This window comes from Lissotriton vulgaris, chromosome 11, assembly GCF_964263255.1.
Source record: "Lissotriton vulgaris chromosome 11, aLisVul1.2, whole genome shotgun sequence".
Taxonomy (NCBI): Eukaryota; Metazoa; Chordata; class Amphibia; order Caudata; family Salamandridae; genus Lissotriton; species Lissotriton vulgaris.
This window is the reverse complement of record NC_141699.1, coordinates 1,008,375,223-1,008,399,595: the sequence shown is the minus strand read 5'-3', so window position 1 is coordinate 1,008,399,595 and position 24,373 is coordinate 1,008,375,223. Positions and strand designations below refer to the sequence as shown.

General features: G+C 40.8%; 1 protein-coding gene across 1 annotated transcript in view; it reads left to right on the top strand.

The window, feature by feature from the left end:
• The window catches only part of LOC147683929 (uncharacterized), an 879,194-nt gene that overhangs the window by 606,445 nt on the left and 248,376 nt on the right, over window positions 1–24,373 (top strand). The window contains 3 exon segments of the mRNA XM_086942580.1: window positions 4,930–5,055; window positions 15,295–15,417; window positions 19,360–19,482. Coding sequence (XP_086798706.1) covers window positions 4,930–5,055; window positions 15,295–15,417; window positions 19,360–19,482 — 372 coding nt within the window.

Genomic DNA, 24,373 nt, shown 5'->3' with positions numbered 1-24,373 from the left:
TATGACTTGCCCTTTACGTTTTGCATTAAGAAGGTCTAGTTTTTTGCAAAGGAGATTATTAAAGTTTCCAGGAGATCTAAAGCAAGAGTTTGTGACATAGCTCTAGCTTTTCTCATAGCCCAAGTCTGGAATTAACTATGTCTTCTGATTAGGTCATGTATATTGAGGAAAAGTATGAATGACATTGGCAGATTTATTAAATTAAAATCCTTACAATTGACTACATATGTGCATTTTTTCAGACATTGTGATCAACAACAGCCAATGTACAAGGGACTCTTGAAAATGTTGAGGCGGACATAATAGCCCTCTGTGTTAAATACTTCCAGGTGGTTCATTAGGAGTAAAAAGGCTGGTGTCTTTGTTACATTTAAAGTGAAGCTTAGTGTCACCGCTCTGCAGTGTAGTACGTTCCTTGCAATAGCTTAGAATCCAGATTGTTGAGCTAGTATATGGTTGTTGTTGGGCAAAACGTTCCTTGTAGGTCCACTTTTCAAGAGTCTTGGCTAGGACAGATCTTGAAGAGGTTGTTGAGAGCTTCAAAGTCTACAGGAGGCTTTTAGGCTTTTTCTATTGTGGCATTCTTACCAACTTTAAGGTAGCTGCTTGACTCTCCATTTAAGAATATTTCTTTATCATATCTAACTAAATTGGAACCCTGCTGCTGAATTTTTCTTATGTACATGGATGCTGGTAGCTGGTTGGTCTCAAGTAGGCAATGCCATTTTGCTGGAGCTGGAATGAGAGATTTAGTTAATTCATCAAAAAAACACAGTCATACGAGAAAGGTTTGTCCTAATGTATTTAGAGCATGTGTTTTCATTTGTAATTTTATAAAGGTTTTAATAGAAAAAATCGTCATGCTCTTATTGTGTTCCTGAGAAGTGAGCAATTTTGAAGGTAATGTAGTTTCAGTATAAACTATAAAATTACAATTAGTTTTTTATTATTAACTGCTAGGGTAATCCATTACATATTAGAGGTGCATTCCTCATGATACTACGATATTCGTTTTATATTTCCTCATAAGTCCATTCCTTTGTTATGTTTGTTATGTTATGCTAGTCAGATTTGTAGAACACACTATCACCCGGGAGATTATTCTGGTGGTAAGCAAGTGTGAACACATGGCATAGTGGGACTACTCAAACAGCAAAGCCTTCAGTTTCTTGAGGGATTTAAGAAGTGATGAGGAGGCTCTTATGTGTAGAAGCAGGTCATTCCAGGCTATAGGAGTAATGAAGGAGAAGGCTCAACTACCAGATCTGTTTTTACATATGTATGGTATGTGTTGCAAGTAGGAGTCAGGATGAGCAGAGCTATCTAGAAGGTTTAAGAAAGGAGATGCTATTATTAATGTGCCAGTGTCATGTAGTGCCTTGAAAGAGTGTGTGTCTCAACTTGCTATGTATGTTTTCTCTTGGAAATTCATGAATTGAGTGAGGAATAGACTTGAGCATGAAGATACAGGCTTTATAATGTAAAGAAACTCCCTTTTTTAGTGTAAAAATATTATTTTTAACATGTACATACAGATAAACACAATTCTAGTATACAAGTTGAATGCAATACAATCAACCATAATTGACCCCTGAGTGAAAGATCATACAAGGAATTCATACATGCTACAACAGAAACATCCACTCTCATACAAATTCATACAACATTCACAAATGCAATTATCTGGAAAGTGGCAGACAAAAGATTGTCTCCAGGACCAATTAGAATAGCTGCGTTCAGCAGGATCTGAACAATATTGGTCAAGGCGCGTTTCGGTGGTAAAACAAATGGTGACACCACCTTCCTCAGGACCTTAGCCAGAAGCCAGAACATAAAAAACACCCAGAGGATACTTGTACTCTCAATAAAAATGGTATCAGCAGAGGAAAACATTGACTATTCAAGTTAGCTTTTGCCGTATTTTATAGCTGATAATTCATGATCTAAATGACCTCGCATGTGGTATGCATTAGATTCAAAAAGCATATATGGAATGTGTCAGCAGGGGTAGGTCTCCACATAGTGTAGGACCAAACACTAATCAAATTATTTCATGCGATTAGATGGTGCTATACCGAGCAGCTTCATAAAAATTCCATTCTGGATTTATGAACCCGTCACGGCCAGCGCTAATTGGGCATGGGATTAGGAGCCACTAAGTCGTCTGTCAGTCAGTTACGCGAGGACCCAAGAATAGCCCTGCGATATATAGAAGTCCTTCTTTTTTTTAAGTACATTGTTGTTATGACATAGCTGGTTAGCCTATGCTGAATATAATATCTGATCTGTGAAAGAAATATAGGTCACGAGGGAGTTTCTTTATATTGTTCTATTGCTTTTCCCTTAACTCAAATTATCTCTTTTACAGGGGGTCCCCCTTTTTTTGCTTTAGATACAGGCTTTATAGACCCAGAAAGTTTGCTTACTTTAGTTTGGTTTCCACTCATTCACAGTTTTAAAAAGTTGTTTAGCATCATATTTGTGAGTCTGAATGAAAGATTATGAGCATGTTTAGTGAAAATTGTTATCAAACTGAACCATATTATATAGGGTTAGAGTGTCTACCTCATCAGCCCAAAACCATTCAATTTTTCATGACCCTGCAGTGAATTCCATCTGGAGAAAACACTGCATTCATATCTGAGTGTCTAAACCTCACCTTTCCTTACCCTGCTCCCTTCTTGTCCTAGTCTTTGGCCAACATTTGTGTATTGTTCTTCCAGCAATGTACAGCAAGGTTGTCATTTTGTTCTCTTCTGCACAGTTGTGAGATGCATGTCAGTGAGGAGGCAAGAGTCTTAATGTGAGAGTAGTTCAAAGTTCTTAGCATTGATTAGTGAGCAAAGCCAAGGCTCTTTCCTAATCTGCAACCTGGTAAACCTGGTGAATGTTATACCAATACACTTCCATTTCTGCATTCATGACTTCAACACCTGGACATCCACCTTCTTTTCAACTGTCACCTATATTCAGACAATGGGAACCAAGTCAGGAATCGATGTACTTTCTGAGTAATGTGTATATTTCTATAGTAACACATAGTAAAGATAAAGACACATTGTAGAATTACATTTCTTTAAAGAAACTGCCTGAGATGTCAACACAGGTGTTCTGAGCTCCTACTCCCCATACCTCTGCCCATCACTCACACTTGTGTGCCACACAGCCACCAGTCTCTTCTAGGCAGGGTTAGAAAACACATTGACTCATCAGGTGTCCTACAATAGATTCTCTGTCAGCGGCATCGCCCACTTGAGGTGCATCCACTGTTCCCTACGTCTGCTGGACCAGAACAGTCTACCTGAACCATGTCAAACACTTACTCCTTTCTTACAAAGCCTATTCCATATCATCTCTTAAGGGTTCTATCCTCAAACACAAGGCCACTCTTCTTTAAGTACTGTTTATGAAACTGTCACTGACAATCCCCAACTGATTACACTCAATGAAGAGTAACACATACAATTGAGGGTTACACCCATCTCTGCATCCCCCTACAATGTTGCAGCATCCTTTTAAAGAACAAGGGGTTGCACCTAGGAGGAGTGAACCTGTGGCACTGATTTATCAGTCTTTCTTCAAAGCATTACTAGTCCTTCAAACAACTGCTCATGAAATGTGTTAGTAGCCCAACCACTTCTTTCATGTTTACCCTCACTTATAGCCATTAAAGATGTGAAATAGTTATTTCCTATAACTCTGTTGGACCTATGAATGCATTTATTGGGTAGTTTATTAATTTAGAAAACCTAAAGGGAACACATACAGTTTTGCAGGTTGCAATGCTAAGCATGCTATAGAGGAAAACATTACCATTTCAAGTTAAGAAATTAAAGAAATGGAAATGTCAATTGAAGCATCAATTTATATAATACAAAACATTCGGTCCCAAATCACACCAGCAAAACCTTTTATTTCTCCCTTCACCCACATAACACCACCCTATTTCTGTACACCACACATTAACCAAAAAGACAAAAGTGGCAAACCCAACAAATCAAGAGACCACAAGAAGATAGGAAGGAAGAGGATAGTTCTATTTTCTCTGTCATAGATATTTACTAATTTTGTATAACATCAACAGGCAATGTACTAGGATGGCTCATCTTAAATGTCATGCAGTCTGGCCCATTCCGGCGCCCTGGTTATGAAATCCTCACAGATATATGAGAAGCAACAATGGTGCTCACATTAGGTATGCATGTATGAGGAATGTCCTATTTATAATGACCTTTCCAACACCTGTGTTGATGACCCTTTAAAATGCATATGAAAAGAGTATGTGGGATACATAGACAAACTGATTTTAACAACTGGATTACATGCACAAACCTGTTGTAGGCTACAGTTTTCTATGTTTTTAGGTCTCGCCTATAGCTGACTGAAGCTGACTATTGGCAAAAACATATTGTATTCAGTATGAACTTAAAGTGGGCAGTGGGTCCACATATTGCTCATAATTCAATGGCTATCTTGCCTGTCTCTGTTTATGTTTATCCTGTCTAAACACATTTCTCTTTCCACTCAGCTCCTCAATCTCTCTGCAAGGAGAAACACATACAGATTTGAACCTGGTTTTCCCAGATCCATGTCTGATTCACCATTACAGGGGAAATAACTTCTAATCCCTGGTTTTATGTACTGTGATGGCAGCCAGAATCAGAGATTATGGCCCTCTGGGACCACCACACCTAAATTCAGGGAATTTGTAAATAGGTCCTATGACTTCCTGATTCCCCTTTTCTGGCAAACTCGACTTTCACTGTTTATGGTTCATGCAGTTTCACCTTTAAACTTCATCAACCCAATCCATTTGAGAACAGAGCAAATTATAATGTGTACCTCAAATAAAAAAAGATAACAAAACAAGTAAATAGCAATATCCTTTAAAAACCAATCACAGGTATTTCACCATTTTCCATTTTCTAGCTGTCAACTCCTGTGCTATTAATAATGGTGGCTGTGAGCAGGAGTGTGTGCAGATCAACGAAGACCACTACAGATGTCAATGCCGACCACAGTACCAGCTAAATAGAGATGGAAAACACTGTGAATGTAAGTAGCCTGATTCTTACTGTCCTTACAGATAATTAGCGTTGCTACGTATAGATCACTGAGCATCACTGTAGTGAATAACAGATTATAAATCAGGTTATTTAGTGCTACAGTAGAAAACCAAACTTGTTTCCCTCTGTCACTTTATCATAAAGGGATTCCAGGCTGCTTTGATAAGACTTTCTGAAAGCCTGTCTGTTCAATGCTGGCTATGTGCTGCAAAGGTGAAAAGAGTTTTGGTTCAAAAAGAGTAGGAAAGGCATTAAGGTTGGTGGGGGCGAGCAGCTGGAGGACAGGTATTTATTTTTTCTTTACTTTTGGGACAGGGAAGGCATTGTTCTGTATGGCAAACCCACCATTACTTTATCTCTGTGCAGTAAAATAAAGGAGTGTTACAGCAAACAAATGATGGACAGAATGCTGACAATGCAAACATTCTCCCGCAGTCAAAATATCATGGGTAAATCCATTGTTCTTTTGCCCTCTATGCCACCCCGTTTTGGAACCAGCTATATGCAAATCAGTCGTGACCCTGTGCCCCATGGGAACAGTCCTGACCGAACTGCCAGGCCAGGTCCTCCCTGGACCAGAAACAAGCATCCTGGGACCGGTTTCAGGGTATGTCACCCTTCTTCAGCCAGGCTAGCTTGAATCCAGTGGCACAGTGAGCAAGGGACCCACGTCTGGGCATACCCATCCCACTTGGGGCAAAAAGTGTTACAGCAAACAAATGATGGATGGAATGCTGACAATGCAATTATTCTCCCCCAGTTAAAAGATCTGGGTTAAATCCATTGTTCTTTTGCCCACTACGCCACCCCAATTTGGACCCAGCCATATGCAAATCAGTCTTGACCATGTGCCCCATGGGAACAGTCCAGACTGAACTGCCAGGCCAGGTCCTCCCAGGACCAGAAACAAGCATCCTGTAGAATAAAGGAGGGTAGATGATTTTGAGGGTCATACTTAACATACAATTATAGATGGGTAGAAAGTGAATAATAGGATTGTTTTCACTTCAGGGTACTAAGTGACTTCATGACAACTCAAGCTCCACTGTTTTTTTAGAAAATCACCCATTATTCACTATTACCCATTTATAATTCTATATGGGAAGGTAAGGTAAGGTAATGTTTATTGTTTAGTTAATTAAAACCATAACAATTTTAAAACAAGTAGCGAAAAGCAAATGAGAACAATATTATAAAAAAAGGTTAAAAAGAAGAATTTAAACATACAATCATTTCATAATTCTATATGTTATTGAATCTATGTTTGCCATTTGCACCAGCAGTCCAAGTACACTACAAACATCAGTTGTTACTTTGTAGTACATTATGTCAGTTTTCATTAGTTTGAGGTAAGTACATCAGGAGTACATTTACAACAAGTGTTTTTATATAGGGAATGCCTTTAATTCATATCATTATAGGTAAGCGTTTTTAAAATTTGTTTTAATTTGTTTGGGTATATATATAGTTATGATTATGTTTCCATAGGAAAAGCACTTTTTGTTGGCATCATTTGACAAACCTTCACAACACTTTTTTAAAAAAGGCTCACCTCCTTCATAGAATGTTTCAGGATGATCTGTCAAGCGGGGGCCAAGAAAAAGGGGGAGGGTCCCAAAACATGTTTTCTCCATTCACTTTTCCATATGAGCATTGAAAAGCAATACTTCAAAAACTGCTGAATAGAATTTAGCTGAAAGCTAGATCTTGATCCAGAAAGCATGATTTTTGTTGTTTGGGATAATCCGTTCAGTAGTATTTGAGCAATTAGGGCTAAAATATTCTATATATCACACCATGGAGGCTCTGCAGACCCAACAGATCTTATGCTGAGGCTGGCAACACATTACCAAGCATGCATCAGAAAACATCTTAGGACTCAGGAATTAGTCCTGAGTACTAAAACAAAAGTTTTTAAAAAACATAAGGGATACCCTGACCCCCTAGGCCTGAAGAGGGGGTTCCAGGGGGACACTGCCTGTGGCTAAACAATTTTTTTTAAATGTAATCAAGAATTCCCTGATGACCTGCAAATCCTCTGTGAAATTTTAAAAAGAAGTGAGGGCTCATGTGCTACAGCAACCCTTTAGGAGTTTTCCAGGTCCCAGGGAGGGTCTGTGTTGCCAAACATGGGGCCGGGGTGCTGGGCCCTCCTCGTGGAGTCTCTGGGAGGCCCAGGAGACTCCACCTCCCAGACTGACAAGAAAAGAAAGGGGAGGAGGTGAATGGTCTCCCTTCTTCATGCCTTAATAGGTACCTGTGGACTCCATGTTAAATTAAAGGGGATGATTGTGCAAATCCCCCATCACTGAGCCTGAAATGGCATTAGATACTCCATCGCCTGGCATTGAATACCATTGTAGAGAGGAGGGGGCCATAGGCCCCCATCAACAATCCTTAATAGGCCCCATGGATCTAATTTCCCATGGCTGAGATCATAAAAAAGGAGGGGAGGGTTCAGCCACCTCTCTAGGCCTTAATAGGTATCGAGGACCCATCTCCGGGGCTGATCTAAAACTAAAGGGGGGAGCACCCATAAAGACATCAGGGCCACTATCCCTCAAGGCCAGCTCAATTACTGTGTCCCAGCAAGCCCACCCCAGGAAGCAGTAGTTTCTTTGTATGCAAGAGAGCAGGCAGGGAAAAATATGTCTGCACCCACCTGGCGGGAGCATTTTTAAAGCTCTTGCCTGGTGGGAGCACACATGTCTTCCCTTGCAGGAACTCGTGCTGGGAAGGCATGCCTTCTCCCATGCTGTGGGAGCTTTAGAAATGTTCTAGCCAGGTAGGAGCAGCCTTTTGCATTCCTGAGCACACTCTTGTGGGCAGAGAAACTCATATTGCTTCCACCCAGTGGGAGCAAATAAAAAAAACCTGCTCCTTCTGGTTGGAAGCAATGCCAGCTCCTATAGCACCCAGGATAGTTGCATGTGGGGAGCTAGCAGGGCCACAGGGTCCTTGGGGCTCCCCTGCAACCCCACAGGCACTGTTTGGGGGTATCCTGGGTGGGCGCCGGGGCACCCAGTAAGGCCTCGGGTGATGGGGTACCTGGGCCAGTATTGGCTAAAAAAACAAAGTTTGAAGTAAGTTTATAGTAAAGTGGTAACTTCAGTGATAATATAACATTTTAAACACACAATGCCACTGAAATTCAGCATTTTTAGTTATCTCAAGTAACTATAATTTATAATGCAAATCCCAGGATGCTTGTCTTCGGTTCAGGGAGGACCTGGCTTGGCAGTTCGGGCTGAACTGTTCCCATGAGGCACAGGGTCTGATCTGAGGTGGCGAAGTGAGCCAAAGAACGATGATGGATTCAACCTAGATCTGTGACTGGGGGTGAGTGTTTGAAAAGTTTCAGTGCTCCGTCCCTTCACTCCTTGTGTTTCCTTTGTTCGCCCTAAGTTGGCAGGGTATGTCCAGACGTGGGACCCTTGCTCACTTTGCCACTGAATTCAAGCTAGCCTGGTTGATGAGGGGTGTTAGTAAAAACAAAAAAAACACTACAGAAATTCCCCAGAGTTAACTATAAATTGTTCCCCTCCATGCACTGCTTATGGCCTATTACATCACTCTTGATGTTCTATAACAACATTTATGATATCACTGATGACATCTAAAATTATATAATTGATGATATCACTGATGGCATCATCCAATAATTGGGTTGTTTTGTTTTATAGATTACTTAGTGGCAGGCAACTACCATATTACTTCTCTGCCTACTTTTTTACGGCCTTTGTCCAGATAATGGGTGTAAGTATTTACAAAACGCATAGGTTCCTAATACACTATAGCTGTGTAGAGGTATCAAGCACATTATATATATTTGCATTGAAGAGTAACCCTGTGGGAAAGTGACAGGGATGACTTGCATTCATTGTGTTCCACACAAGTTGTTTGGCACTGCAGAAAAACTTTCCTGTAGGGCAAAGATTGTACGTACATCTTACTAAGAATTGTGAGCAGCTTATTGGACAGAATTGTCTCAGTATGACAGTCTCTTTTTAACATAGAAAATGGTGTGCACCAGGTACTAACTTATGTTATTGTTTTGCTTTAGAATATGGACTATCTGTAAAGTTTTCACTACATTATGAAGGCTGTAGGTAGTATGATCTTTAGCACCTTCAGACCTTGGTTATTTGAAGCAAATACTGTATTCTTTGAGTGTACACTGTTCTAAATAGTTACTTATATTGTTCATGAGTTTCTCTGTCTGCAAACAGTATGGTACAGAGTGAAGTCTATTTATTGAGTAAACACTGTTTACAATACCCACTTTTCTACTCATATAAACTTCTTTTCTCAATGTAGGTTTGGTGACTGTCAGGGGTTTGATACAGATAATGACTCTTTGTAGTAGGGCATTAGTTATGTAACAGGGCTTCAATATCTGGATGAACTTGGTTTTCCCTGAATAGTTGTATGCAGATTGAACACCGGGTGCAGGATTGGTTCGACTTTCATCTGTGGTTTATAATCAACCTGAACTCAGCTACCCATGAAGTGTATGGTATAGGGTCAATGTTGCACTTAACCCAAGCTTGCTTTACTATGTGGGTTGTATGTATGATAGCAGTAATGTTACCTCATATTATTCTGGGCTTTTTGCACTTACTTCCATAGCTCTAATGCTACACCCGTTTATCGAGCAATGTGTACAAAAGAAGCTTGGATGGGTGGGTGAGTGTGTGTATGGGTGTGTTGGTGAGTGAATGGATATCTCAGTGCTACATGTCAAAGTAACTACAGAAAGACTCATACAATTTGTAAAATCACCAATACCAAGCAACAGACATTCTATCAATGAAATGGAACTCATTCCTGTTGAAACAGACCATTAAAAAACAAATGAAAGACAAATATCAATTCAGCCTACCACCGATATCTACATCAATATGCATCTACTAGAGAAGTCTGCCAGTTCAACTAAACCTGCTGAGCTACCAAAAATAGACTAAACTGCATCTGACTACTTCATCGATTTTGATACCTTCTCTCTTGATCAAAGTGAACCTGTGACAATGCCAGCTCCAGTTTCCCATAAGCAACAAGTTCATGATTTTTATATTTTTCTGAAAAAGACTTACCTGGTCTCACCAAGGCTACAGCTCTGGATAATAAATGGAATACTGTTTTTTTCTATTCTGGATTGGCCTAGTGACTGTCTTTTGCTTACTCATGAACGGTAACTATCTCCCAGAACGCTCTGCAGTATCAAATGTGAACTTGGTCCTGAAACCTCATGATTCATCTCATCGTGAACAAAGAGACCTGTCCTTCGTGAACATTACAGCTGTTCCAGTTCCTGGTGGTATAGTTTGGGACAGAGTAGCATATGATGTATTTGGTCCCACAGAACTTTTGAAAATTCCTCATATATTCGAAATTTCTTTAAATGGTATCATTACTTCCAGTGCATTGTCTTACGATTGGTATTTTGAAACTGTAAATAATATGTTGTCTGATTTAGTACAAACCGCTGAATTTTCAAGCATTGAAATTACAACACTATGTACTGTTACCAACATTATGGTCTTCACTTTTTACATAAATCCAGTATTCCACGTAATGTTTTTCCATACCACCAATGGGATAATTGCTCAACACCACCAAAAGGTAGTTCGCCGACGTTTGCACAGAAATGTTCTAATTTTTCAGGGTTTAACAATTCAGACCTGACCTCATATTACTATAAGGTTGCACCTAAAACTGCAGAGAAAAATATGCTAACTAACACCAAACAGATTTATCCTGCATTCTTTATTTCCCAACTGTCTGAACACAGTTTTGACTTATGGAAGGACACTATGGACATAAAATCAGTCTGGGGTTCAAAGGAAGGGCAAGTTCAAGGAACATAAGCACTATTTTGAGCATGCCTCATTCCACAGCAGATAATATTTCTGAATGACACTGTGCAACATACTTCCTGCCTTGGACTAGCCAAGAACAAAGACTTGAACATACCTCGGATCCCCTTACCATCACCCTTTGAGGGGTGGCAAAACTTTACAAAACATGGTGTGGATACAGTAGATTACATCATACATGCAGTTACATACAATTCATCAGACCTCAATTGGAAGGGATGGTTAGTTTGGCCCTCAGACACAAATGGATGTCAGTCAAAATTCAGGGGTACCACCGAAGGGTTTAGTATCCATAGGCCAGACAAACACTATGTACAAAGAGAACATCGGGGTGGTGACATCATCTAGTGTTGGGAAGTTATGCCTCAATTGGCTAAAAACCTGGACACTGTCCCAGGTGAAACAACACTTATCCTTACTATCAGCAGACATGGATCTAAGGGACTTTTTATTAGGCCCCCAAAAAGCCACGTCTGAAATGTTTCTTATACGCTGTTTACAATAAAATATGGAAAATATCTCAATCCGCGGAGAGACTCTGTGAAATTGATAGAATTAACCTAGAAAAAGCATTAGCTGTAATCGATAATGGTATGACTACATTATCATCCAAGATTTATTCACTGGGCAACTTTGTATTTTCTGCTATAGATATACTAGAACTAGATTTGTCCATGATACAGCAGGGACAGTCTCAGCTACGTTCTATTATGTTGTTGAGCTGAACGCTACAAACATTACGTTCCGGTTATGTGCCTTGGTGATTTATCAACAGAACGTCCCTAATTTCTGCATACCATCTAACTAAGAAGCAGATAACAATGGCACAAAGGAGAGCAAAATATACAATGCTGCGTATTGAAAAACTTGACCCGTTACCTTTTACTGTAGCATAGTCACCATCCAAAGAATGGTTAATACATGGCCATATAACATTACTGGTCACAACTTTCCAGTTTCAGTATTGCTTAGAACAACAACAGGCCGGCAGATATGAAGCGATGGGTAAGGAATTCATCAAGGAATCTTGGGAATTGCCTTACAGATTTCAATGCAGTATTGGGGACATGGAAGTATTCCTAAGCAGTGCAAACTGTGAGAACTCTTTAAGTGGATCTCTAATATGCTAGGATATCTTGCTTCACAGGCCTATAATTGTTCTTTGCAAAAATACCCTGACATTTGAAAAGATCCCCAGCTGCTGTGATTAATCTGGTGTTCAAGTTGCCTTCAAATAGGAGTTACTTGATGCTAAATGATCAAGGTTGTTGTCAGATGCTTCCGGGCATCGCATATTGTGTCACTATAAACTCCAGGGATACTTGTGGTATGCTAGTATTGTTTCCACCGACCCACACAGTCAGGGAGGTGCTGTTATGGCCTTCATTGAATGTTGCTATAATGTCAAAAATGACATTATAGTCGCACTTAAGCCCTGTCCCTTTGTGGTGAGGGGCCTCTCTCTGTGTGGTTTTACTTCATTGAATGTTTCATTCATACGGTTTGAAACTCTGAGCCAAATGAAAGCCATGCTTTTCAGAAAATCGTGCCCTTAACCTCTGCCCAATATACTTTTGATCCTTAGGTCGCAAGGTCCTCAGCTGAGATACAGGCACTAGTACAAACAAACTGCCCTTTCCATTTCACCAAAATGGTACAGCATATCTTTCACATGTCTGATACGACAGGTATAATACACCTATTTAAGACTATGGGTTCTGGACTGTTAAGCACCTTTCAGACAATCTTTGGAGTCTAAGCATTTTTGAAGGGCTTCCGTTGATCCTGTTCCTAATAGAAGGAATACTTATTGTAATTTTTCTGCTACGTAATGGACGTCCCAGTAACCAAAAAGATTGAAAAAACGCTCCTGGAGCGCCGATACTGTGATCGCATGGTACTTCATCTGGGTACACCTCGCCTTCAAGAACTAAGTGAGTCCTGGTTCCTATCATTTAGACCAGTCTGAATCAACTGCGTTCTGCCTGTCCTTCGATGCCTGTTCTGCGGACAAGAATGCATGTTGGATCTCTGTCTTACCACTTTCATTGGTCGCGCCACCGGACGTGGAGGCTTTACTGGACCCGATAATGGCCCATGTACTGCTGTGTCCTCAGCATATTCCCATGTTGATGTCTGCATTCTTAGAGCCACCACAGGATGCTTCAACTCCTGTTCGAAAGGATACCAGATCCTCTTCAACACTCAGGGCTTGGATGTCATACAGGATTCCCCAGCATTGGCTGTGGGCAATACAGAAGATCATCTGTGCTCCTTTGACCTGATCTGTGAGGTGTTGCGGGGACCGACCTCTGCAACAGTGATGTTGCATCTCCCAGCCAGGACACATAAACATTTGGCTCATCGTGTGCTGGGAAAAATGTTGCCTTCTTCAAAACAACCAAAACTTGGAATTCTAAGCAACTAACACAATTCTATTTACTGAGCTGCATGGCTTTCAGACACTCATAGTTGTTCGAATTATAGATACAAACATATTTTAGTAAGACTTCTACCGCTTTAAATACAATTTTAGCATTTAAATAATAAATTAAAAACATTTTAACGCACTATTTTAGGACCTAATTAGTTGTTTGCATACAATGCTTGGAAGTACACAAAAATGTTAGTAAGTCATACAGTCGTATGAGGAGTGGGTGTTATGTTTCATATAGGTACCTCAATATAGGCTCAGGTAGCAACCAAACCTTTCACCTATATTTCCCCTGCCATTACACTACATAACAGTTCTTGGGACTGACCTTTTACCTAGTTACTTTAGAATTTACAGGACGTGGGGTTTCCCTGAAAACTAGCCTCATTCATTAAGTGTAAGGATTCTTCGAAACTCAGCAAGACTACCATCTCCTGCATAATAACTATGTGCAAGGGTCATTCCTTCTGTCATCCTAAGTCCGACATGACACAGCAAGGTAGATCCCCTGAGGGTACCACTTTGGGTATAAAACACAATTTCTTTGCTGAGGCAGAGAAAGGTAAAAAAGGACTTCCATGCTGACACACTGACGCAAGACGCTGAGGTTCCTGCACGCAGACACTCCAGCTTGCAATAGTCTGACATCCCTTGTGGGGATGTCCATCTCGAGACCAAGACGCGGTCTCACAGTCTCTCACTTCAGGTAATGGGGTTGACTTTATCCTAGAGGGATTCTTGGCTCTACACCTACATACATGCTAGGTACACTTAGGTACATCTAGTTAGTTTCACATCGTAGGAGTACCCATTCTGCTGCCATGTATTTTTATACCTGCCAGTATTCATTGTTTTAGCACTATGGTAGAGATCTACCATCCGTATACTTTGTTGGTTCTTATAACCATTTAAATCTGTTTCTGTCTCATGGCTGTTTCAGCGCACCTATTTTACACTATAATGGCTTTGGTTCCATAAATACTTATTGAAAACCTCCCCACTGTTTATTCTGTGTATCTCCCTGAGTCAAAGTGAGCATGAGTGACTTAGTGAAAAGGACTGTACTGTTTTTCACCATCCCTGATGGGACAGAGTTGTCATGTTTGATAGTTGCCAAGAACTATTCTCTCCTTGGTAAGAGGAGTTTACAGTGGCACTGTGAGCTAGTTGGTATACAGGAGAACATACCCAGTGGAGATGTCTGGAATCAGTCTGGACACCAATCCTACAGTTTATGTTGTCTAACCGCACAGATCCTATATAGATTTATAAGAATTACACAACAGTTCTACTGCCATAATAATCGGCAACCCTGCACGACATCTTATGCCAGCGAGGAAGATCATCGGCTTGGCAGTAAGTGATATTGATTTATATCTGGTGGATCTTAAACAGAAAATATGGTCCTTCACATGGTAACGAGATAATGAATAAATTCTAATGCTCATTCTACTGACGTAGTAATCAGCAAACCTGCAAGCCGTCTAGTGCCCGTGCTGGGGTTCCCTCCTGAAGTGCCAGTGACACTGAAAGCAGTGGAAGGCGTGTAGGCTCGCTCTGTGCCCTCCTCTACAGCATCTTACTTTCTTACTCCGCTGAGTAATCCTTATATAATGTGGTGAGGCTGGGGAGAGGGGGAGTCGGGGTATGTATTAGGAAATTATAAAGTTGGGCGCTTCTGTCCTATACCAGTGTTTATAGCCTGCTGCTGCTCCATCGTCTTCAATGGAGCGCTTACATTTTATGTCTATGCTCCTTTTCTTTTGGCAGTGTTACAAGTTTTAATTCAAGTGATTGCATTTGCCTAAAGGGAATTTATCTGCACTCTGCATGCCTGGTATTTAATCAAATGTATTTTTAATAAAACCATCCTGTCTTCAAAAAGCTGACCTATGTTCTTATTATTCTCTTTTTCAAGTGAGAGATCCCTGCACAGATCGCAATGGAGGATGTACACACATCTGCCACAATAGGGACGGACATGCAATGTGCGAATGCAATCCAGGACATCACCTTTCTGCAGATCAAAGATTATGTGATGGTATAAGTACTAATCTTGAAGTGTACACTCTTTGAACTACTTCCACATATACAAAATATATGTTCATTAGGGATAAATGATGGTTCCATTCTTTAGTATGACATTTGGCAGGTGGGGAAGAACTAATGCTTTTGCCCATTGTTGGGAACCAATAGTTTTAGTGCTCAGTATTGAATCCTTCTCCATTCTGGTGATCCTAAAACCTTCCTATGTATCACTTACAAGCCACTTATTCGGAGCACACTCCAGTTCTAACAGCAAAGATAGTTACCATGCTTGTAGCAATATCTATGTATGCATGCTTATCTAGCCAGGCTGCTCAAATATTGATATTGAATGGTGAATGGTCAGTAACTGAGTACACTACAATGATGGCCAAGTTCTGCAACATTCATATAACTGATGAAAGGACATTCTTGTAATGACTGATTTTGAATAACGGATTATCTCCTTACCAGTTAATTATTGCTTATTTGGATTTTGCTTAATAGATAACATAGTCAAAGTTATAATTATTACAACAGCAGAAGGAGCATTCTCTAATCCACTAGGCGGGGTGGGGGTGGAGGAAGAAGAAGGTACACAAAGAATGGAGTGCATGCCCTTAGTCTACCTGTTTATATAGTCCATCTTTCATTTGGTTAATCAGTCATCTTTCCCATCTCATATTTTTAGATGAAGTAGACACCTCTTCCTAGCTGTTTATGTTAATTATAACCTACCCTGGTTGTGTTAAAGACCATTAATATGAATGCTTGGGAGAGAGGTATGTATTCATTCTCTTGAATTGAAAGACAATTTAGAAAACACAATACAATGTGAGTACCAAACTATGAAGTCTATATGATAAGATCTAGGACTGTTGCAAATGATACCACATTGGACTCCAAGCGTGAACAGGCAGTAACACTTTTTTGCCCAAGTGAAGTTTGTGGATGCAGTCCATAGACTTAAACCCACTATTGAGGGATTATATCCCTCTTTTCCCAAGTGAACCATCTGTTATTTAATTTGCTACTTACCTCTACAACAGCACTCACCCTAAATCGATAATGGAATTCCCCAAACTTCCAAACTAAAGAACTTTCACGACAACCCAAAATCTTAAAACATTAATCTATAGAGAGAGAAGAGAGAAGAAAACAACTATGTATTTTTTAAAGCAAGTACTAGCTATCAAAATGTACCTGGCAAAAGAAGAACGCCACTAACTCCATATCTAATTAGTATTTAGCAGTTTCATTTGAATCATTGTAGAAACCAGTTCATGGCCTAGTCCTTAAGCTAGTTTGCCCTTATTGACCTGTTGACACATATTATTGAAATATCAATATCTTCATCTGGAAATGTTAAACATGTCCCCCCCCCCTTCTCCCCTCAAGCATTGGGAATAGCCTCACTTCACGGTAGCATTGCCAATATGAATGATAGACTTGAGGCCCCATTTTTTCAGCAATTTACACATTGTTTACAAGATAATTTTACATTTTATTCTGGAGTTCTATGCTTTCTGCTTTACTTTTAAATACACTTTTACATTTTTTAAATGATCGTAAACAAACATCTTTTTACATGAAATTAAGGATGAAATTAAGGAAACATTTGACCTGGAGACCAAAGTCATGGCTGTTTTATTTAAATGTATTTGCATTTGCCCATGGGAAAACTGAGCAGCAACTCCAACAAGATCCAGCAGGCATAGCTGATCTCTTGTAAACATGTCACCAGCTCCATTTTGATAGCCGTAAAGATCAAAGAATGCGATAAGTTCTGCTAGATGTAGCCTAGAAAATGAACAAGTACTGAATAAAGGAAGTTTCCAATTTATTCTTTCCCAATAATCAACCAGAGTAATAAAAATCCATTTCAATGGAAACACACGTATCCCAAAATAAATTAAATCAAGAATACCAGAGATCCAATTGAGGCCCTGCAAGAACACCCTTTAACTGATGCAGTCATTCTGAACCTTTGCCACTGATAATTGCTGGCAAAATATATTTATGCGATGAATCTGTGAGTATTAATGCTTTGTAAATTTCACATAATAGCCTGTCAATTGTGTCATGGAATGATACTGATCTGTCCCCTCAATCATATATAGTTAACTACAGTTGTGTTACATAGGTACAGATAGATTTCCTTCGGCATAAAACTTCATGAAAAATGGTTGAAGCAGCCAAAATAGTGAGATTTATGTTGTAATTAAGGACTAGAGATTTGCACCTGTATTGCAGTAAACCTGTCAGTTTGATGTTGTGCTTTTGCCATATCATGAAGAACAAACATTGGCAAAACCGATAGGTCTGGGCTGTTTTACAAAAATATGTGTGTTTTGCGTTATACTGCAATGTAGAATATACTATCCACAGAATTCCGTCTTCTGAATGTGTTCAGCAGCAAAGGTAATTACACAAACACAAAGACAATTACATAAAGCCTGCCATTCATTACAACAGTTCGAGTTGGGAGATGGACAGAGCAAAGTCATGGTGGGTTGATCCATTGGTAGGCAAAATAGCAAAATATATTGCCCTTGTGAAACTGATCTGCAATAACAATATGTAGATCTGTGGGCTGGCTGAACATACAGACGTGGCAGGTAGAAGCCTAGGAATAAATGCCCCAGTACCAATGCAATCCAATGCAAGTTCTCCATAGGCAATCACAAGCATTTACTACACCAGTGAAATTGCCCTTCACTCTGGACAGATAAAAAACCATACATGATTATGAATGACAGCTCAATCAACCAATCGCTCTGAATATAAGCTGGCAATAGCCAATAATTGAAGTTGTCTGCCCTTTTGCATACTTTCCTTTTTTCTTTCGTTCAAGATCCATTAATTCTGAGTGAGACAGCTAAGACAAGACCACCCAACAGCTGAGACATACTTTTCCTCTGATGTCTCATGTATTAAGTTAAAAGTGAAATAAGGTTTACTGTGCACATAACAAGTGTCACTATAGTCTTACAGCTGAATGTGGTGAGCAACAAAGGAACACAATTGCCTAAAGACTAGCACTCTAAAAGTAGAAGACAAAGTCAATACTAATGAAGGGCAGACCAATGGGTGAAGAAAACAGCAAGATTCATATGGGATTGGTGAACATTATGCAACAAAATTAAATTGATCAAAAACAAAGATTTGTCGAGGATAGAAAGGTGGCGTGTAATGCAGCTGCTGGAAGATACTGCAAAGGCCTTATTGTCCATGCAGTGCAAAAAAGCAGTCCATAGGTAAACTCCTGTGTCATCTGCACTAATCAAATGACCCTTGCACAAGCATGTCAGTGTGAATGACTGTGCACTCAAACAGTGGGTGTTGAAAATAGGTTGACAACATCTTACAGCTAAGGGTGGCTAACCTTTTGCCTCTGTTCCTTTTTTCTGTTTTGATGCATTAACACTGAGAGAGTGAAAACTGAAGCTGAATCTACCACAACCAGCCATAAACTTATTTTCTTGTTTTTTTTCAAACCAGTAATTACATTAATCCATAGGAATATCTCCTCTCTGACATCTCTTCCTTCAATTTGAAAGGTGAAATTCTGCTTCATATTCTGATAATAATATAGCCTTTATAGCCACTGATGAGGGCTATACGAGTTATCAAATGCCCAGAACTGAGTTATGGACATGAGCCACTTGCAAAGGCCCATATTGTGGGAGAGGACCTTTAACAACCAGTTTAACCTGAGGCAGAAGGGCTATAATGCTTGTAGAACATTTCACACACTAAGGGTGCAACATTCTAAATTAAAAAGGGAGAAACAGAAAGACAGACATTGGAACAGTGGAGCCGAAGGCTTATGCCAGCCATTATTCGCCCGAGCCACTTCATTGTCTTCAATCGAGCTCTCAACATTCCTGTGTTCTAATTGTGCTTTCTTAACAATCAAACATGGAGTCTTCAACACCATATATGTTCAATCCTACAGATATTGATGAATGTGAAGAAGACCTTGGCACGTGTGCTCATGGTTGTGTGAATACGCTGGGATCCTTTATCTGTGTCTGCAACCCCGGATTCGAGCTAGGGGCTGATGGAAAACAGTGCTATCGTAAGTGGAATGGTTTTGTAACTAATTCGAAAGCTAACCTGCTAGCTAGGTGATATTTAGTGAAAAAACTCAAAACGTATGCAATTGATTCTGCACACTCTTGCATGCAAAAACCTGAAAAGATCACACTCTAATATTTGACATTTGTTATTTCTAATACATTTTTTGACTGTGTGTTTGTTTGCATGAATTGACACATAGACTCCTCGAACAGTTTATGGGACTGTTAAAGAGAGATTGGGCCAGGGCTAAATGGATTCACATTACACGACATTATCCTTTTGGGGCTGTATTAGGGAAAGGGCACACTGCCCCTGCGTACGCCACAATGCACCTTTAAACAGGTGCACTGAGTGCAAAAATGGAGAGTGCATTCTGTTTCAGTGAATGTGCTGCCCCCAGGGTAACAGCCAACTCAAGCTGCCCCTGGGGAAGCGCATTTAGTGAAATATGGAGTGGCTGCTTCAGAGCTGCTGTGTGTTTTACAAAGAGGGCGACAGAGATCCGCCTACAGGCACGTGCTGTAGGTGACTGTACACGTCTGCAGGGCGATGTCTGTGGGCTCCATTAGACTACTTTTCCCCTCCAGAGGGCTCCCTTTAGGAGTCTCACTGACAGTAGTGCACCACCTTTTTTGTGGCAAACATGTTTGCCCCTTTCTAGGGTCCTGTTGGCATCTGTGCTATGTCTCTAATATGGGGTTTGTGCAGAGGCAAAGCGATTGCGCCATTTGCATGGGACCAAGTCCCCTTGCAAAAAATGGAATGCTGTTTCATGATAGTTCTGATTATACATGTGCACCAGCGCTATCAGTGTTACAGGAGGGGCTGCACAAGCATCCACGTCCCCTTCTGTAATACCAAATTTGCATTCAGGCTCATATAATCCTCTGGATACATTGGGTCTGACCATGAGAGGACCAGTAAACTGAGCTTGCGGCACAAACACCTGTATGTGAAGGAAGCACAATTATACGTGGTGTAATGTTTATTGCACTCAGTACTTGCCAGTACAACTAACTCCACATCTCTGATTAAATGTTGGCAGGTCAAACTGGAGAGTGAAAAAGACAGAAAATACTGAGACTTGAATTCTAATGTAATTAAGTCCAACATCTCCATGTTATGGTACTTTTTCACAGCAAAACTATTTCAAACACATTGGTGACAGATTTTATTGGATGGGATAATTATCCCATCTGACTATGGGGCTCTCATAATCAGGGCCATAATATCATTTTCCAGCCTAGCAACTCCTAACTTTGTAATGTTGCCTTTGAGTGTCAGATAAACAGCAGGTAAACACTGTTCTTAGAGTCCCCAACTGTGTTTAGTGTTTCATATCAGATTATAAAATAGAATCTGCTGTGAGGAGCAGCTAGATCCTGATGACATCATCAGAAGAAGCACTGGTAGTCATTATGCCCAGTGTTTCAAATGTCTTCCTGCTGTGTGATTTTGTGCAGCTTACAAAGCTTAATAACAGAAAGATGTTGCTTCAGCAGGAGAGAGTCTTTCCATTACAGCGGGGGAAGGGCAAGAGCAGATGGAGGGCCAGTGGAAATGGTTTATTGCCACCCCTATACTAAGTAAGTTTCCTGGATCATTGTTTCCCAGACTGCGGGTTGCGACCCACTGCTGAGTTGTGAGCTGCTTTTTGGTGGGTCCCCAAAGTCCAGACAATAAATAAAGTTGCCTTGAAATTCTGTATTTATTGTATCACATTTTCAGCACTTCAAAAGCAGAGGTCAATTGTCAGGCTGTGTCTATTGCTGCTTATTTGTCAACACTAGACTGATCTTTATAAATTTCTCTCATCTTGCAGTCTGGGAAAGAAAAGCAAAATGGATTATGTGGCAATCCTGCTGAGGTACATGAAGTGTGAAAGAAAAGTTGGAGGATCTAATTTTTTTTAGTACACACAAGGATGTAAATACCTGTAAATAAACTGTACACATTCAGAAGTTAGGAAAGAAAAATGAATCACAGTTATTGCAATTCTGAAGTGTGATGGAAACAGATTTTAATAGAATAATAACACATTGAGACACTTTAGTGGGTGATGATCTAAAAATAAATATTCTCTGAAAACCCATTTCCACACATTATCATTTGTATGCAATATATATTTATCTATGTAACTGTATGTCTGTACAAATTTAGTGACCATGCCAATGGAAAATGTGCTGCCTGCAGAAAGCAATAGGCTAACCACATGATGCTTTTTTACATTAAAAAATCACCTGCCTCATGTCCATTTAAGCTAGGCAGGTCGAGAAAATTAGCCTCACTAAAAAGCAGGTTGTAGTTCTAAGATGTTTGGCAAGCACCGTTCTATACCCTTCTCATTTCAGTCCTTCCTCTTCTGGCCCACCTCTGAACTCGTCCTATCCAAACTCAGCAAACATCCCTGTGCATATCTCTTTCTGTCCATCTTGTTCACGGTATGGCTCTCTACTGATGATCTTCTCCAGATCTTTTCCTCATTACATGGAGATTTTCCTGGGTGATTTCAACCTGCACTTGAATGACACTAAAGATCCCAACGTCAACGACATCAAAGACCTCCTAACCGACCAAGCCCTGACTCAAGCCTGCTCTCTGCCAACCCACTCAAAAGGGGCCATCCTTAACTGGATCATCTCTAAGGACTCCTCAGTCAAGCTTATCTCCATAGACCCATGTGACTGGTCTGACCATCACTCCATCTCTTTCATTTTACCCGGGACCCGCAAGATAAAGACGTTGAACTGATTACCAAACGCTGGACCAGAGACACTAAGAACATCAACCTTATGAAACTAGAGGCTCACTGCAAATCTGACCTCCCCTCGCACATAACCACAGTCAGCGACCTCAATGAACATTGCTCGTTGTCCATCTCAAACATTCTGGACCACCTTGCCCCTCTAAAACTAAAAAGAACACAAATCAAGGACAGACACCCCTGGTTCACTGGTTCCCTCAACATGGAGAGGAGATGCCTATGGCAATCGGAAAGAATCTGGAGACAACATCCCTCTGCAATGCATCTAAAACTTCTCCGCCAGATTAGAAATGCCTACAACGAGCACATCCTCAATTCAAAAAAAGAATATTTCAGATTGGAATTGGGGAACGCCAAGAATAGACCCCGTAAGCTCTTTGAACTGGTCAAACTCCAATCTGATAAACTGGCTAAAACACCAAAATAATCCCCCAAATCTCTAATATCCTCAGAGGAATTCTCCTCTTTCTTTGCTGATAAAACCACGGCATTACGAATTGAACTCAGTACCGCCACCTACTCTCAACCCCTTCCTGACCTGCCCCCTTTTTCCGCACCACCCCCTCTGGCCTCACCAAAAAACCAAGCCAGCTGGACTGACTTCGAATACTATAACGAAGACTCCATCTCTAAAATCCTTTCCACCTTAAACCGAAATAACCAACCTAATGGCTCGCTACCTTCCAACTGCCTTGCTGCCAACTCGCATTCCATCGTTCCTTGCTGGACTGCAATAATCAACACCTCTCTCCAGCAGGGTTCGATTCTGAACCCTGTGAAAGCTGGCCAAGTCCTCCCTATTTTGAAAAAACCATCACTGGAGCCAGCCTCCCCTGACAATTTCAGACCTATCTCCAATATCCCGCTATTAGCCAAAGTTTTGGACAAGTGTGTACAACAGCAACTAAGTCTGCACATCAACAACTTCCACCTACTGGACGACTTCCAATCTGGATTCAGACCAGGGCACAGCACTGAAACTACTATGCTCCACATCGTGGACGGTGCTCTCCTAGCCCTAGACCAAGGCAAAACCTCCCTTCTAATCCTCCTTGATCTATCCTCCGCCTTCGATACGGTCAACCATGAAAAACTACTTGAACGGCTCAAATTCAGGATGGATCTGGATGGCGTGGTCCTAGAATGGTTGAGGTCCTTCCTCCACAACCGCTCTCAGAGATTCCTCAGCACCGGCAACCTATCAGGACCCACCCCGGTCACAGTTGGAGTCCCCCAAGGTCCCCACCCTTTTTAATCTTTACTTAGAGCCACTCACCGAAGGTCTTTGTACCGCCAACATCTCCTACCATATGTATGCAGACGATACCCAAATATACATCAATATCTCTTTGTTCGAGGAGATCCTCTCCCTGAATGAGACCCTGAAACTGACTGTCCAATGGCTAGCCAATAACCAACTCAAACTTAACACAAAGAAAACTGAATTTCTCCTAATCTCCCCTTCAAAAGCCAATCCAGGGATTCAGATGTGGATCAAGGCCATCATAGCCCTAAACTGCCCGCCGACCGTTGTTGACTCTGCCAAATCCCTGGGCATAATCCTCGACTGTAACCCGAACATGCAAGACCACATTAACTCGATGGCTAAAGCAGCCAGATTCCACCTGAGCTTCCTTTGGATGCTGAAACCCTTCATCGATGCTCCTGACTTAAAAATGGCAGTTCAAGCACTAGTCATCTCTAGACTGGAATATGGTTGTTCCACCCTTACTGGGTTACCCAAGATCTCCTTAGCACCTCTAAAAGCCTGTCTCAACGTGGCCGCCAGACTACTCACAGGCACCAGGAAATTCGATGACATCTCCCCACACATGAAAGAGCTGATCTGGCTCCCTCTAGAGGCCAGAATTCAGTTGAAACTGCCATGCATTACACACAAGGCTCTACACACAAACTCCCCTCCTTATCTGGCACAGAAACTAGTGGTATCTGAAGGAAGCAGGAACTCCAGGTCCGCTAGAAACTTCTTACTCCAACCTGCCTTCTTTCAGAAAAACAGAACCTACAATAGGGCCTTCACTGGAGCAGCACCAAGAATTTGGAACTCTTCCCACCCGCCATCAGATGAATCCCTTCTCTAGCACATTTCAAAAAGGAGGCCAAA